The 17,452-nt window shown below is 46.6% G+C and overlaps 1 protein-coding gene across 2 annotated transcripts in view; it reads left to right on the forward strand.

The window, feature by feature from the left end:
• Nucleotides 1-16,492, forward strand: part of MKS1 (MKS transition zone complex subunit 1) — a 389,790-nt gene extending 373,298 nt beyond the window's left edge. The window contains exon 18 of one of the 2 annotated variants that reach the window (XM_078679578.1): nt 15,691-16,492. In XM_078679578.1, the coding sequence (XP_078535704.1) occupies nt 15,691-15,797 (107 nt within the window). In that variant the 3' untranslated portion in view covers nt 15,798-16,492. The remainder of the gene's footprint in view (nt 1-15,690) is intronic. The other variant, XM_078679577.1, reaches the window with a different exon arrangement.
• Nucleotides 16,493-17,452: the final 960 nt, after the last annotated feature.

Raw genomic sequence — 17,452 nt, forward strand, 5'->3', positions numbered from 1 at the left:
CCTTCAGATGCACCAGCGTGTTTACTGGGCCATCCTAAACTGGATTCGGTAATTTCCCAGGCAGCGCAAAAAAAATTTAAGAATCCATCTGCTCCTATATCTGCACCTCCAGACAGGGATGGAAGACGTCTGGACAATGCAGGGAAAAGGTTTTCCTCTATGTCGGCTCTCCTCGTTAGAGTGGCAAATGCCCTTGCCATTCTGGGCAGATACGATAGGCAAATGTGATGTGATATGGCTCCATACATAGACCTCATTCCTGAGGACAACAAACAGGAGGCGAAAAAAGTTCTGCAGGAAGCAGAGAGCACTTCAGCTGAAGTCATCGATTGTGCGATGGACATCGCAACCACAGCCTTTCGCTCCCTAGGGGGTGCGGCGGTCCTATGACGCCAAGGTTGGTTAAGCGCTACTGCCTTTAGACCGGAGGTCCAAAATAAGATTCTGGATCTCCCATTCGATGGGTAAGATTTGTTTGGAAGGCAATTAGATGAGGCCCTTCAGGGTATCAAGAAGAATACAGATACGGCAAAGGCCCTGGGTACATTACAATATCGTAAGGTGCCCTTTCGAGGCGCCCGTGGAAGAGGACAACCATCTTATAGAAGCGGTTACCAACAGGGAAGATACCCCTCTTATTCATCGTCATAACAGCAATACAGTCAACAGTACGGGCAGAGACAGTCAGGGAGCTATTCTAAATCCGCTACTAGAGGAAGAGGGGGTCATCAAGGAAAAGATAATAGAAGACAATGACAACCTCCGTTATCCTGCTTCATGTATTCCTTCCTCTCCACAAGTTCCCCTGGGTCCATCTACGTCATTGGCAAACAATAACTACGGACAAATGAGTCCTCAACATCATACAATTCGGACATACTCTAGAATTTCTTCAATTCCCTCCTTGCACTCCACCTACAAGTCTAGAGATCAAACATTTATCTCAAATGTCCTGGGAGATTCGGACAATGCTCCGAAGAGAACAATATAACCGGTGCCGATCTCCCAGAAAGGGAGAGGGTTTTATTCCCGTTTCTTCTTGGTCTGGAAGAATGCTCTCCAATAGCATCCGATACTGGACCTAAGATCTCTGAATACTTACCTCAAAAAACAGTCATTCAGGATGGTGACCCTCCTAGACATTCTACTGCTCCTAAACCCAGTGTATCATATGACCACCCTAGACTTGCAAGATGCATCTTTTCATATCCCCATTCATCCTTCCCACAGGAAGTATCTTCGGTTTACAGTGGGCGGAGACCATTAACTGTTCAAAGTACTGCCATTTGGCCTCAAGTCTGCCCCAAGAATTTTTACAAAATGTCTAGCGCTGGTGGCAGCCTTTCTCAGGTGACAAAAACACCAAGTATTTCCATACCTGGTCGATTGGTTGATAAAGGCACCATCGGAAGCTTCAGCTCAGACTTCAACTATGGCATGCATACAGTTGTTTGCAGAACTGGGACTGATGTTGAATATAGAAAAATCATCCCTTTAACCTTCCAGAAAGATCACATTCCTAAGGGCAATTCTGGACACCTTCGAAAACAAAGAATTTCCCTCCCCAGAGATTCAACTGGGACTAGTAACTCTAGCCAATGAGTTCAAGAGAAAAAAGTGTCTTTCAGTACGCAAATACAAATCGTTCCTAGGGACGATGTCCTCGTGCATACCTCTCATTTCTCTTTGCTGACTAAAAATGCGTCCATTGCAGGAGGAGCTGTATCTACAATGGTACCAAGCAAAGGGATCCTTCGAGGACAAAGTAAAAGTCACGCCAGCTATGCTTGCAGGCAGTAACCTGGTGGACCCAAAGCAGAAACAACTCAGTGGGTCTTTCCTTCCTTACCGAACCAACGGGATCGTGGGAGAATGTGTTTTCGATGGCATGGTCAGGCGTCTTTGCCTACTGTCGGAGAAACGTCCAATATGTCTACAGCCAATACCCACACTCTTGACTATGGCCCAGGGACAGGTGCTTCATCCAGCTCCGAAATCACTGAGATTAGGAAGGGCGAGAGCACGAATAGACAAGGACAAACCCCTCCTGTGCGGAGTGCCCCAGGGCTCTGCTTTAAGACCTTTATTGTTTAATGCTTATGTGGCTCCTCTGGCCAAGGTAGTTGAGTCCTGGGGTGTCAGGGTGGTCTCCTATGCTGACGATACTCAGCTTATCTTTTCCTTTCGAGACCATTCTGACTCCCTCTTTTCCAACTTTAGAAACTGCCTTGGCAACATCTGCACTTGGATGTCAGCCAATCATCTTGCCCTCAACACCGACAAAACGGAGGTCCTTTTTTTCAGCAAAAAATCCCCCCCCCCCTGCAATCCTTTGGTGGCCTACCATCTTGAATCCTCCACCCACTCCTGTTCAGGCAGCTCGTAACCTTGGCTTCACTTTTGACAACTCTCTGTCTGGAAGTGCCCAAGTCAACAAAGTGGTAGGGGCCTGTTTCTCCAAATTACGTATGATCAGGAAAATCTTCCCCTTCCTCCCTCAATCTTCACGCAAAACTGTGGTCCAGGCACTCATCACCACCCATCTAGACTATGCTAACAGTCTATATGCAGGTGCCCCCCTTTACCTTATCGACCGTCTGCAAATAGTTCAAAACGCGGCAGCCCGGCTCATTGGTAATATCCCCGCCCGTACTTCAGTCAGAGCCTACCGAGAAGAGCTTCACTGGCTCCCTATTTTACGACGCATCGATTTCAAAATTCTGACCCTGACATTTCGTGCTATTCATGGAACTGGCCCGCTCTATCTGAGAAAGCGTCTCAAAATCTCTGCTTCAGTCAGACATCTGAGATCCAACAGCCTTCGTCTCCTGATGGTACCAAGATTCAGGCTTTCTCGGAGTGGCGGCAGATCTTTCACCGTCACTGCCGCCAAGCTCTGGAACAGCCTCCCACTTGATCTCAGGTTTTGCGAATCTGAGCCTGCCTTTCGACGCAAACTCAAGACTTGGTTGTTCACTAAGCGTTAGGGCTTGGTATTGTCAGACCATTGTACTCTCCTAGTCCCTCTGTGGGATTTGATTCTGGTTTATTCTTTAGGGGGACAATCATGTAACTCTAGCGCCGGGACACCTCCGCCGGAGGTAGCTGTGCGCTCTACAAGCTTCAAAATAAATAAATAAATAAATAAATAAAGGATGAAGTGGAAAAGATTCTGTTTATGGTGCCAGGAAAACAATCTCCATCCCCTGAATTCAGCAGCACATCAGATCATCCCATATATTCTGATGGTAGCAAAATCTGGTTTGGCCCATGCTTCTATTAAAGTGCATCTGGCGGCGATTTCTAGATACCGGAGTACTTCATCGGGTCCATCTCTATGGTCGGAAAGAATTATAAAACAATTCATGAAGAGATTATTTAGGGTCTTTCCCCTTATAAGGCCTCCGCCACCACTATGGCAGTTGAACATTGTTCTATCCCAGTTGATGAAACAGCCCTTCGAGCCAATTCACAGGGCGGATCTTAAATTCTTATCCTGGAAAGTGGCCCTTCTAATAGCTCCCACTTCAGCCAGAAAAGTGGGGAAAATACAAGCGCTCACAATTCAGGGAGGACAGGATTGTCCTCAGGTCTAATCCCAAATTGATCCCAAAAGTACCAACATATTTTCATTTGAATGAGCCGTTGATCCTTAAAAGATTTTTCCCTCAACCATCGACAGCTGAAGAAAGGACTCTCCATACTTTGGATGTTCAACGTTGTTTGAAGTTTTACTTATAAAGAACAAAACCTTTCAGGAAATCTACCCAATTATTCGTGGCTTTTAGTGCCCTCAGGAAGGGGGTTCCCGTTGTCGAAATGGGGAATTGCCAGGTGGATTTCAAGTGCATACTGTACTGTCATCAGGCGGCTGGGAAGCCGTTAAATGCACGTGTTCGTGCACATTCCATGAGAGCAGTGTCCACCTCCACTGCTTTATTTTCGGGCGTACCTTTCCAGGATATCGGCAGGGCTGCTACCTGGAAGAGTACGTGTTGGACTTGGCCCTTTTCACGGAAATTTTTCGCTTTTTGCTTCCACTAATTCTGGAAGTCCCCCATTGTAATGTAGTTGTATAAGCCCTGTGAGGTTAAAATGCCCTGGGTAATGTCAAAATCAATGCTAAGGTGCAGGTGCCCTCTACCCTCAACATGGCTGCCACTGACCCCTGCTACTGCAGCGTGGTCTTGTCAGGCGCATTCTAGTAGCCAGGAGCTGGCTGGAACCCTTAAACAATGTTGCGATGCCTGCCAGCCTGCCCATAGCTAGAATGAGGGAAGCTCCTGGAACCTTCTAGAACAGGGGAGGTGACACCAACTGCCACTGCCAACTGTCGCTATATAAGGAAAGGGTGGGAAACTTTCCAGTCAGTTGGGGCATCACTGACCTGGGGAACCCACGCAGGAGATTTAGGCGGTAGGGCCTAGTCAGGGACTTATGCCACTGGGAGTGACAGGACTTAGGTGCTGCCTCTTAAGTTGAGTGAGGTACCCTGAGCTAGCCCACTGATCTGGCCCGGCGGGAGGGCAACCCAGGGACCATCTACAGTGACCTGCAGATGAATCCTGCCTGCAGCCCTCAACTCAACCCCCCTTCAAGTAACAAGAAACAAGAAACTGCTATTTACAAGGGGGCAAGAACCATCAAGCGCCAAGAAGAGAACCTAACTACCACAGGACTGCTGGGGATCAGCCAGGTACGGGGCTGTGTTACTTCTGCGCCCCTTAACCCTGTCCTGGACCCCCATTGCTGATTTGCCACTGCTGTGTGGCCTGTCCTGTTTGTCCTGCTAAGTGCTCCCCTTTCTCTGCGCCAGTATCCTGGACTGCCGATCTGCTGAGTGCTACTGCCTACTTCTGGCACTGCCTGAATTGCTTTACTTGCCCCCGAAGCGCTATTGAGGAGACTGGCCCCAAGCGCTGATTCTGCCGAGCCGGTGGCCAGCCCTGACGCGCAGCTGACCCCAGCGCCCCTCTGCCCAGTGAAGCGCGGCAAAGGCCGAGCGCTGTGTGCACCCCTGCAGCGCTGCCCTTATATGCGCTGTCCTCACCAACTCACCGCCGCTGCCCCGGTCATCGCAGGACCCTCGGCGCCTTCTTGTGTCCCCCTCGGCGGCCCTCGGTGCCAGTAGAGGGCCGTCGCCGCTTCGCTGAGGGACGAGATCACCGCCGCAGCCCGGGGGCTCTCGCGGCCTTGTGCCTACCACTGCTGCCCGGCACTCTCTCGTTGATGCCGGTGCCGCTTTTATCACCCCCTCGGTGGCCCCCGTTGTCAGGAGAGGGCCGCCGGAATACAAAGTGGGCCACGCTAGGCCCGAAGAAGCCGTCCTGCCAGCCTCACGTGATGGGGGCGCGTCAAGCCACGCCCCCGCCGCGCATTGATTGGCTGCGTGGCCGAGCCCCCGGCATGCGTGCCTCGGATTGGCTCTGGGGCTCGGTACACGCCGTTACTGCCTGCCATTGGCTGCCACCCCTGCGCCTTCCTCCTGATTGGTTCCCGGGCCCCTGACATCACCGCAGGCCCGGGAACAGGAAGATCTGCGACCGGAGGGCTCCGTGAGGAGTAGGAGCCCTCCCCCGGCAGCCAGAACCCATCGCAAGGGGCCATGGAGGCCCGAAGAGTCAGGTCACCCGGGGGAGGGGGTGAAAGGCCGGGGAAGGCCTACGAGTTCGCCCCTCCCCTAGGGAATCTGTTGCTGGGCCCCGTGAGCCCTAATTTAAGGCGGAAGAGTCAGCAAACCCCCAGGGAGGAGGGCGGAAGGCCCCGGGAGGCCCTGAGTTCGCCCCTCCCTGGGGAAAACTGGTGACTGGGCCAAAGAATAAAAGGTAAAGCCCCGGGAGGAGGGCGGAGGAGCCAGGTAGACGCGGGGCCTCCCAGGAGTGAGCAGGAGGCCCCCGGAACCGCCCCTCCCCTCGGGGAAAATGATTGTCGGGCCCCATTGGCCCTAATTGGCCTACGAGGAAACCGGAACTGGGCCAAACCTCTGAGAAGCCCCCCTGGGCCCGGGCGCATCGAGTTAACCCCTGCCTGGGGTAAAGTTCAATGCTTATGTTTTCCTTCAGCCTCAATATTTACCCTGGAGTACTGAAATACGTAACTGAGCCTTAGGCATGGTTCCCCTCTGCCGAATGAAATGTTCACCTTTGATGGATGCCATTGTTATTGGGGATCAATGAAGTGCTTACCTTTACTTGATGTAATGTTTATTCAGGGAATGACAGGCTTATTCATGAGTAGTAGAATGTCTATTCCTGCTTGCCGTAGGGAGAACTAAATGCCTACAGTTGTCTAAAGGAGCTCCCTACTCCAGAGTGATGAGATGTTTAATGTGGCCTGATGAGATAATTCTTACTGCCTAATGCCATAGTTAATTTGGCCCTATGAAATGTTTATACATGCCTAAAGAAATGTTTTCCTTCTGCCAAGGAAAAGCTTTATATACGTAAGCCAAGTTTATAGGCTTATTGAAATGCACATGTTCACATGAGGCCTGGTTCCCCTTTGCCTACTGAAGGTTTACCTCTGCTGATTAGCTATTCTACACTTAATGAAAGGTTTTATCCTTACCTGAAGGAAATAGATATGAGTTCCCACTGAAATGGTTACTTCCCATGAAACGGTTATGCCTGCGTAGCGTAGGTCCTGAAATGTTGATTCTTGATGCCTAGTGTATCTAAGCTCCTTTTACCTGGGGCCTGGTTTATTCCAGGTTAATGAGAGGCTAAAGGAAGCCTACAGTGACCTACTGAAAGGATCACTGCGGTGTAAAGAAACGTTATTTCTTTCCTGACAGGATTATTGCAGGGTGCTGCAGTGATGATGGAATGCTCCATGTGCTCTCCTAATGAAATGTATATGAGGAAATGTTCAATCCCTCTTCATGAGAGTAATGCCTGCTCATTCTGGTTAAAGGAAAGGTTTATTCTAGCATAATGAAATGTTGCCTGATCTCTAAAGAGTTTTACTCGCCTAATGTTATGCTCACCCTTGCTGAGTGCCTGGTCATTTAATACCCAAGAAAACGTTATACCTATGCCCAGGAGGTGGTTCTTCCTACCCGTTGAATGGTTTATCCCAGCTTAATGAGCTGTTGCACAACCTTTTATGAACTGTTTCTCCCTGTCTAATGACCCGTTTAATCCTGCCAAGGAGTTTTAGGTAATGTTCACCCTTGCTTGGTGAGAAGTTAATTGATTTGCCTACTGAATAGGTTACTTACCTGAAGACCTGTGGACTTTTGCTACAGGATTTGCTCATCCTTGCCTGATGAGCTGGTTGTCCATGGTAATTCCTTAATGAAATGTGTCATTGAGATATGTTATTCTGACTATTGAACTGCTCCCTTTACTCCCCTCTGATGAAATGCTTTGATGAGTAATTTATACTGTGCTTTTCCACTCCTGAACCATAATCTTATATAAAAGTTATTTGGTTTTTAATCAAACTACCTGGAGTGGCGTCAGTCATTGCGTGTGCATTTATTGTCTTAGTGGTTGCGTGTGCTGTGTAGTCACTTAACACCTAAGGTTTCGGGTGCCTACCTGCTCGTGCCAGGCTACCCCCGGGGAACTGGTAACCCCAGTTCCTACAGTACGCATACTTTCACCAGACCCTACTGCCTTGATGCACCCGCAGAGAAGGATGTGGCAGTGGGACAAGCAGCACTGAGGAACCTTTTCCAGTAACGGTGAGCCTTCTTTACCATCCCTCCTTCCTTGGTTGGTGATATAAGCACATTTTATTGTCATATGCTGTATTATATATGATTTATGAACGTTTATCTATATATATGTATATTTATGTCTTGCTACTACTATTGTTAGATGACATGTTGCCTAGTGCATGGTTTTGGGTGACACAACAAAATGTGCTATGATTTACTGCTCGCTATTCTGATTCAGGCATGTGAATCTACGAAAGCTCCAATACTGGAGTAAGAAAACAAGTTACTTACCAGTAACTGGAGTTCTCCAGTATTGGAAGCTTTCATAGATTCACATGCGACCCACCCCCTCCCCTGAGAGGCTCACCTTGGATTTAGCACAAAAGGTATCTTTGGCACAAGTGCGCGAAAATCTGAGGGGCAAAAGGTTCTCTCAGGAGTGTTCTAGAGGGTGAGGAGATCTGATTGGCCTAGAGACAAGTTTGGTCTCTTTTACATAAAAAAGGTTATGGGTTGCAAAAGGGAAAGGAGCCTAGGCCTCTTTTCAGTTTGCTATACACTAAGCATTGCTTTTTTATATACCGGAGACTCCCGTCTCGACCATGGGGAATGATTCAGGCATGTTAATCTATGAAAGCTTCCAATACTGGAGAACTACGGTTACAGGTAAGTAACTTGTTTTTCTTGACAAGAGAGAGCACCCAGGATCACACAGGCAGTGAAAGGTGATTAGGGGCCAATAGGGAAGTCCTGTGCAAGATAAAAAAGAGCGTAATTGTAAAAGCACTTGGGAGTTCCACAAACTGAAGCTTACTAAGTTTCTCACTTGCCATTACTATCATAGGTAGTCTGCAAAATATCAGGCCGAAGCAAGATTTTCATAATGCTGGCGTAATGTCCAGCATTTCATGTTAAACGTTTTATGCGTAATACCTCAAATTATGTCATTACGCTACGTTGCATCATTTTACATATGTTCCAGGAAAAATCCTATTCTCCAGTATTCAATCTTTCATAGATTCACATGCTTGTATCTTCCCCGTCGTCATGGTGGGAGTCTCCCGGTAAATGATAACCATAGCAGTAGAAGAAAAAACTGCCTGGAAGCCATAGAGTAGTGAAACCACTAGGCAACCTCTCCTCCTCATTATGTGGCCCAAACTACAGCCAATCAGCTGCCAGCACCAGCCTACACCATTCCCAGCAGAGCCACCATACCTCAGATTTCCAACTTCCTTCGTGTGAGGAGTCTCCCTGAGCTCTTCTCAGTTTTTTCTCTCTTCACTGAACTTTTGACCTTCACAGTTGGAAGTCAGGTACAGTTCTTTTCTTGTCGAGCATTATTACATTCAGAATGTCTGAAAGCTCCAAGAAGAGCCTTTTCAGAGCTTGCAGGTCCTGTGGCAAGGCCAGATTATTTTCTGAGGATCCACACAAGGAGTGCTTGTACTGTCTGTACCCTAAGCATATTCCTAAGGACTGCAAGTATTGCCGGACCTTCTCTGCCAAAACACTGAAGGATAGAAAAGCGCGCCTCTTATTATGGCTTCAGAAAAGGAAATCTCCAGACTCGGAGTCTGAGGGAGAAGCCAAGGGACACACGTCTAAGAAACAAAAAAGAGGGTCCTCTGAGGAAAAGGGAGATGTGAGGAAACAAAAAGCAGGAAAAACTAAGGAAGGTGAACCTTCTACTTCTCTCCCTCCCACTCCTCTCAAGCCTTCCTCAGAAAAGAAGGCTACGTCGTCGCTTCCGCCGACGAAATCTACTGAAATTCCAGTCAGATCACCGAGAGACCGTCGATCATCTCGTCGACGACGACAGCTTCGTCGGCGACTCCGTCGACGGTGAGTGCCAGACCTTCGTCGACGACAAGATCTTCATCGACGAGCATCCCGTCGACGATGCGGATGATTGTTCCGTCGACGACGAAAAAATCATCGGCGATGCCATCTCCAACAAAGATAACTTCAACCTATATTTCCATAAAAAGGATTGCTCCGTCGACGGGATCGTTGACAAGCTCAAAAGGAGAGTTTTCCACGCCGAAGATTTCACCTCTACTGCCCTCTACCATTCTGGATTGCCAGGAATCTGAGGAGGAAGGACCCTATAGTGTTGCTTACAGTCCTTCGCAGCTCCATATTAAACATCAGGATTCCGATGAGGAAGACCTTCAAGAGGCCCAGGAGCATTTCACTTTTACAGATCGGCCGGTCAAAGGCCAGATGAGATATGAGTCATTTCACCAGGCTTATCACTATGAGGACGAAGAGGAAGTGGATACGCCTGTGCAGGATGAGGCTATGTCAGTGCCCGTCTCTTTAATATCAGACTTAAGAAGCATGATTGACAACTATTACCGTCGCTTTCCGGAAGATAATCCAACCCCTTCCGCGTCCACTGGGAAAGTCTCTCAACCTGCAATAGAAACACCCCTGATTCAGCCACCTCCTCCTCCTCGGACGGAGGTCCAAAAGGTTATTACAATTCGTGATGACTTAAATGATTCCGATCAGGACGATCAAGAGGAGGAAGGGGAAATCCCTCAAGATGAGGTGGTTAGGGATGAATGGGACCAATATATTGTTCCAACGTCCCCGGTGTCACCATTGCCTCAATCAAGCTCTCCACCAGAGGACATAGGCAGTTTTCACGATGTGATGGAAAAAGCGGCTAAGAGATTCCAGCTTACTATGCCAGTCAAGGAAAGCGAATGTTTCCTTTACGACTTCAAGGAGTCCTCCAGGAAGTCGGTAAGAGCCATTCCAATTCAACATATCTGGGACGAAGGACTCAAACTGATGAAGAATCCAGCCTCAGTCCCAGCATCTATACCCAAACTGGATAAAAAGTATCGCGCTACAGAGACTGCTCCAGCATGTCTTATTGGTCATCCTCGACCAGACTCGGTTGTGACTCAAGCAGCGCAGAAGCACTCCAAGAACCCAATGGCAACATGCGTGGCACCCCCCGATAAGGAGGGCAAGAAGATGGACGGCATAGGTAAACGCTTTGCAGTCATGGCAGCAGCTTCAATCAAAGCAACCAACGCAATGGCACTTCTGAACCGGTTTAATAGACAGATGTGGTCTGACATCACACCTTCCGGATGACAAGAAAGAGGAGGCGACTACCATCCTACAGGATGGAGCCAGGGCAGCGTCGGAGTCCATAGACGTGGCAATGGATATAGCGTCTATAGCTTTCCGCCAGATGGCTGGGGCGGTAGCCCTTCGGAGGCAAGGATGGCTCAACGCTACATCCTTTCGACCAGAGGTCCAGTCTAAAATCTTGGACATGCCATTTGATGGCGAAAGCCTCTTTGGTAAGCAGATCGAGGCGTTGCAAGGGATAAAGGCAGATACTGACACTGCTAGATCCTTGGGATCATTACAGCAAAGCCGTTATCATTCCTTTCGCGCGCCGAGGATCCAGAGGACCCTTTCAACAGCAGCGTTCCTCTTACCAATCTAATCGGTACCAACCCTACAATCAACAGGGATACCGTCAGTACTCTTCCAACCAGCAATATCGGTCCTCGAACACCTCTTTCCAACAACAAGGAAGAAGAAAGACCGCCGCCAGAGGGAAGCAAGACTCTGGTCGCAGACAGTGATGTTCCTCAGGTGCCTCCAATACTGCTTCAGATCGACCAGGTCCACCACCTCTCTCAGTTTCTCCCGCATTGGCAGTCCATAACATCGGACAGATGGGTATTAGACATCATTACACAAGGTCACACCCTGGAATTCTCACAAAGGCCTCCAAACCATCCACCTCTCCGCAGAGTTCACCAGCATCTAACAGCTCTCAAAGCAGAGCTCTTATCACTCATACTGAAAGGAGCGATAGAGGAAGTCCCATCAGACCAGCGGGGGAACAGGTTTTTACTCGCACTTCTTCCTTATAAGGAAAAGGCAATCATCAAAATGGAGGCAGGTACTGGACCTCAGAGATCTGAACAAATACATAAAGAAAAGTTATTTCTGTATGCTGTCCTTACAGGAAATCCTTCTGCTGCTCCGCAGGGGAGACTACATGATCTCTCTAGACCTGTTGGATGCATACTTCTGCGATTCATGGTGGCGGGGCGCCATTACCAGTTCAAAGTTTTGCCTTTCGGCCTAAAGTCTGCCCCCAGAATTTTCACAAAATGCATGGCTCTAATAGTGGCACATTTAAGGCAGCAAGGTCTCCAGGTTTTCCCCTACTTGGACGACTGGTTAATAAAAGGTCCTTCGTTCCAAGCAACACAGAGATCTCTACGGATGTGCATGGATCTCTTCCAAAGATTAGGCCTTCGGATAAACAGAGAAAAATCTTTTTTTCTTCCGACTTGTTCTCTACAATTCCTAGGAGCAATCTTAAAAACACAGGAAGTAAACGCGTACCCATCAGAAGAACAGGTAACAAAAATCTTGAATCTGACTGCATCTCTGGCATCAAAAAAGTTCACTTCCATCAGAATATTCAAGTCATTACTGGGAATGATGTCCTCCTGTATCCTATTGATTCCCAACTGCCGTTTGCAGATGAGACCGCTGCAAGAAGCCCTGGACAAACAATGGGTCCAAGCCCTGGGTTCCTTCGACGACAAGCTGGTCATAACCTGTCAGATCAGACGTGCAATGTCATGGTGGGGTATCAGGAGCAACCTAACAAAGGTCCTGTTATTCGAACCTCAATCACCAAGCTACATCATGACATCAGACGCTTCATTACGAGGTTGGGGAGCACATCTGCAAGACCTGGAGATTCAAGGCCTTTGGTCTCCTCAAGAGACAAAACTTCACCTCAATCTCTTGGAATTGAAATACGTCTTCCTGGGCCTTCAGGCTTTTCTTCCCAGAATCCAAGGTTCATCGGTCTTAGTGCGAACAGACAGCACTACAACAATGTTTTACCTGCGCAAGCAGGGCAGCACGAGATCAAAACCCCTATCGATTCAAGCACAAAGGATCTGGAACTGGCTACTGCGTCAAAGCATAACGCTGCAAGTGGAACATGTTCCAGGGGTAGACAACACCAAAGCGGATCTGTTAAACAGGTCATCCGACATTTGCCACGAGTGGGAACTATGTCAAGTCCAGCTGAATCGGATTTTCAACGTGTGGGGCAAGCCAAGTCTGGACCTGTTTGCAACTCAGAGCAACAAAAAGTGCAGACATTATGCCAGAAGGTTCCCTCAGCAGGGTTCGAGAGGGAATGCTCTTCACTTCCGATGGACAGGGATTTTTGCTTATGCCTTCCCTCCTTTTCCCCTCATTCCCAGATTACTGAGGAAAATGAGATCAGAACCTTGCCAAATAATACTAATAGCCCTAGCCTGGCCGAGGCAGTTTTGGTATACAGAGCTTCTACAACTGTCAGTGGAGCACAGAATACAGCTCCCAATAACCAGGGATTTGATTTCCATGAACGGAGGCCAAGTACTTCATCCGCAATTGACCTCTCTAAAATTGTCGGCTTGGAACCTTTTGAGCACGAATTTCAGTCATTAGATATCCCTCCGGAATGTCGTGAAATATTGCAAAGTTCCGCAGCGCTGTCTACCAACAAGACATATACTGCAAAATGGAAACGATTCTGTAATTGGTGCCTTGCTCATACAGTGCATCCCTTGACGTCTTCTCCTGAGCAAATTCTTCCTTATTTGCTGCATTTAGCCAGATCAGGGCTTGCACACTCATCTATTAAAGTCCATCTAGCAGCAATATCCAGATACAGAAGATCTCCAGGATGCCCATCTCTGTGGTCCAACAGATTAATCAAGGAGTTCTTGAAAGGGCTATTCAGAAGGTTTCCTCCAGTTAAGCGTCCTCCACCTCCATGGCAACTTAACACAGTCTTGTCACAACTTATGAAAGCTCCGTTCGAGCCGATCCACAAATCTGAGATGCAATTCCTGTCATGGAAAGTAGCATTACTGCAGGCACTTACATCAGCCAGGAGAGTCAGCGAGATCCAAGCTTTTTCTATACAGGATCCCTTCATACAATTCAGGCCGGATAAGGTGATGCTAAGGACTAATCCAAAATTTGTGCCTAAAATACCCTCTTCTTTTCATCTAAATGAACCGGTGATCCTGCCTACATATTTTAAAAATCCTTCTACAGTGGCTGAAAAAGCTCTACATACTTTTGACATTGGCAGATGCCTAAAGTTCTACATTGAGAAGACTAAAAACTTTCGCAAATCAAACCAACTGTTTGTCGCTTACTCAGGGCCCAGAAAAGGTCTGGCCCTTTCACGTTCCTCCATCTCCAGATGGATTGCATCCGCCATTGTCTTCTGTCAAGAGAAAGCAGGAAGGCCTCTCAACATGAAAGTCCGTGCCCATGATACACGGAAGATGGCAACGTCTTCTGCATTGCTAGCAGGAGTACCCCTTCCAGACATATGCAGAGCAGCAACCTGGTCGAATGTTCATACATTCACCAAACATTACTGTCTGGACACGGAATGGAAAGCAGATGCGGCAGTAGGACAGGCAGTTCTGTGACATCTCTTTAAATGAGGTACATGTTTATGAATTTTATTCTGCTGTTTTTTCTATATAATGTGGTTTCTCTTTAAGCTAACAACTGTAATAGCAAAGTTTGGTTGTTCGTACCTTGTGATTCGTAATGAGTTCTTTTTTCTAAAAGTAATTTATGGCACACAGCCCCGAGAAAAGAAAGGGGTCTAGCCTAGAAACACTCTAACTACAAGGACTGCTATCTACTCTGATACAAGCATGTGAATCTATGAAAGATGGAATACTGGAGAAAGAAATAGTTACTTACCTGTACACTATGGTTCTCCAGTATTATCGTTCATAGATTCACATGCGGCCGCCCACCTCCCCGTTTCTATTAGGTAGACCACCTTCTTTTATCTCTGGTTTCCTGCATAGCTCACTCTTGGGCTGTTGGAAATCTGAGGTGAGGTGGCTCAGCTGGGAATGGTGTAGGCTGGTGCTGGCAGCTGATTGGCTGTAGTTTGGGCCACATAATGAGGAGGAGAGGTTGCCTAGTGGTTTCACTACTCTATGGCTTCCAGGCAGTTTTTTCTTCTACTGCTATGGTTATCATTTACCGGGAGACTCCCACCATGACGACAGGGAAGATACAAGCATGTGAATCTATGAAAGATAATACTGGAGAACCATAGTGTACAGGTAAGTAACTAGTTCTTTACTATGCATATGGAGAACTTATTACATTGCCATTCTAGGCAAGATGCAAATGAGGCATAGTGCCTAACTCGAACAAAGGGAAAAGGTGGTAACACTTGAAAATGAACACGCCAACACAGCACACTAGGAAGTATGTAACTTAGATAAAGGAGATAGGAAAAGCAGCATGCTAGACATTTGGAAACCAAGTAAAAAGGAATATGTAAGCAAGGATTAAAGAAAGGAAATCATCTAAAAGCAATGGAAGCTTAAGAACTTAAAGTGCACTTGAATAGTGCTAGCTCATGGAAAACGGAAGTACTGAGGATATACTGCTAAACAGCCCTAGCTCAGGAAACTAAGACACAAGAATAAAAAAATCATTACAACCAGAGGTACATTGAAACCAGGACACTAAATCAATGACCATCGATGGACAGAAGCAAACAGAATGTGTGATCAAACTAATAGCTTTCAACTACTGGTATGGTACTTCCTCCACTTCACATCCCTGGTCTGTGGTGGTGGGTTGAGAGCAGTGATTAAAAGATGATGTGGAATGTAGGCTTTGAGTAGGTTAAGCATACTACACAAACTAGATCTGGTTTGGATGGCTAGTTATGAATATTGCCCAAGAGGCTGCACATCAGTATATCGATAGGACACACTGTTAGGGATCATTGTCCAACATTGGAAATTCCTCAGGTGAATATCTTTCTCCTTGTAGCAGGCACAATAGTGTAGATAGCACATTGTGAATACGGCAGAGAAGCATGTGATTTTTGTGTCTGTGTCATTGAAAAGTAGTACAGAAACCTTATTCAGCAGAATATGGACCTTCTCCATAATGTTGTCTTGTTTTATTTGTAGATGCATTCCAAAGGGCACGGAGGAGGATGCAGTTAGCTCGTGAGAGCCTCCCGCAGGACTTGCTCAACACCTCAATCCCACCTACTGTACATCAGTCCACGGCATGAGATTGAGTATAAGGAGAGCCTTTTGCATGAGCTGGTTAGCACCACACTATCATGCTCTATCACCCGGGAAATATGGTGATGTCAACCCAGTACGATGTCTCCTGCACTGTCTGCTGAACAATATGCTCCCAGCCACTTCTTCCGTCAACAGCATGAGATGATGTTCGCACAGAGTCCTGAAGGTTTCCTGACTAACTAATGTTGAGAGGACTCACCGTGTAGGATTTAAATCAGACTGTGACTTTTACTTCTGCTTGTCTGTCCGTAACATGAGGTCAAGTCAACAAAGACTCTTTTTGCAGATGGTCTTGAGTTTGAGAAGTATTCTCACCATAGCCATTGTTGCATCTGGTCAGGTGTAAAGATCGCCCCCAACAGTTCTCCTCAACATCAAGCTGTCATAGTTCATACTTCAGTCAATTTCAAGGGACATAGTATAACATGATCATCCTTCAGGATCGCTGAAACATATTTCTATTTTCTCCATCAAATGACAACTTGAAGACAAGTCAGTAGAGAACCAACTGTTGTGAGTTCCTCCTGTCTCATTAACTGCATCACTCATTTGGCAAAGAACACATAGATCATAACCATTTTCTCATCCATCACCCGGCAGGAGGAATATGTCGGAAAATTCTTCTATATGAACCAACTGACTTTAATGGTTAAGTACGTCTTGTAAAAGAAGAAAAAAATGCCCAATTGCCTTTCAGCCTCAGTCATATTGTATTCCTTGGTGTTAGGCTTTCAACAGTAACAATGTGGTTCCTCAAGTCTCTCATACAATAATATGGTAGTGGATCTTATTGTAATGCAAATAGATCTTTGTAATGTGGTACTGTAGAAGTAGATTAGAACCTTTTGAGACATGACAGTAAGCCCTTACTTGCTCTGTGCATAATATCACACACATGCACTTCAAAGGGTATGCGTCCCCATGCCTGGAAACTCATACCCGCCTCAGACAAGATGTGGGTATCAAGGCCATTACTGGGGCTTCTTTGACACAACTGCAAATGTTTATTCACTAGACGCAAGACTATCTGGTGAATTCTGACCTGCTTTGTACTAAGATTCTGATTGTTGCCTCAAAATTTCATTGTAGTATAATTGTTCTTTTTACGATTATGGAACTTTGAAAGCCTAACTTTATGAATGACTGATATGTCATGCTTACCAATGTCTGGATTGTGTTGACTAAGTGTGCTATAGTTCGGTTGCTCATTTCATTGAGCTGTCTTTTCACTTGAAGACAATCTCAACCCTTTGTTCGTGAGGTTCATTATTGTTATTCACTTTTGTAATGCAAATAATATGTATTTTTTTAACTTTAAAAACTGTATAAGGAAAAGTGAGTTGGTGGTATTTTATGACTCGGTCTAAATGTTATTGCAACTTCCAGATACTAGGGGATGGAGGAAGCACTGACTAGAATAGGGATGCCTTTCAAAGAAAAGCAAAACCTCTTTGTAGCTGTTGTGTTCTTTGAAACTTCAAGCTTTCTCTAATGGTGACTCTTTATGAGAAGCAGCAGCTTCTCGTTTGCTAGAGCTTTTATTAACATTGAGATATAAATATCTGTTTTATGAAAAATATTTATTGAACTATCTTGCAGGAGGGAGCATCTGTAAAATCGAATGAGCTTGCGCAGTTTA

The sequence above is a fragment of the Lissotriton helveticus genome, chromosome 3_1, assembly GCF_964261635.1.
Source record: "Lissotriton helveticus chromosome 3_1, aLisHel1.1, whole genome shotgun sequence".
NCBI classification, from domain to species: domain Eukaryota; kingdom Metazoa; phylum Chordata; class Amphibia; order Caudata; family Salamandridae; genus Lissotriton; species Lissotriton helveticus.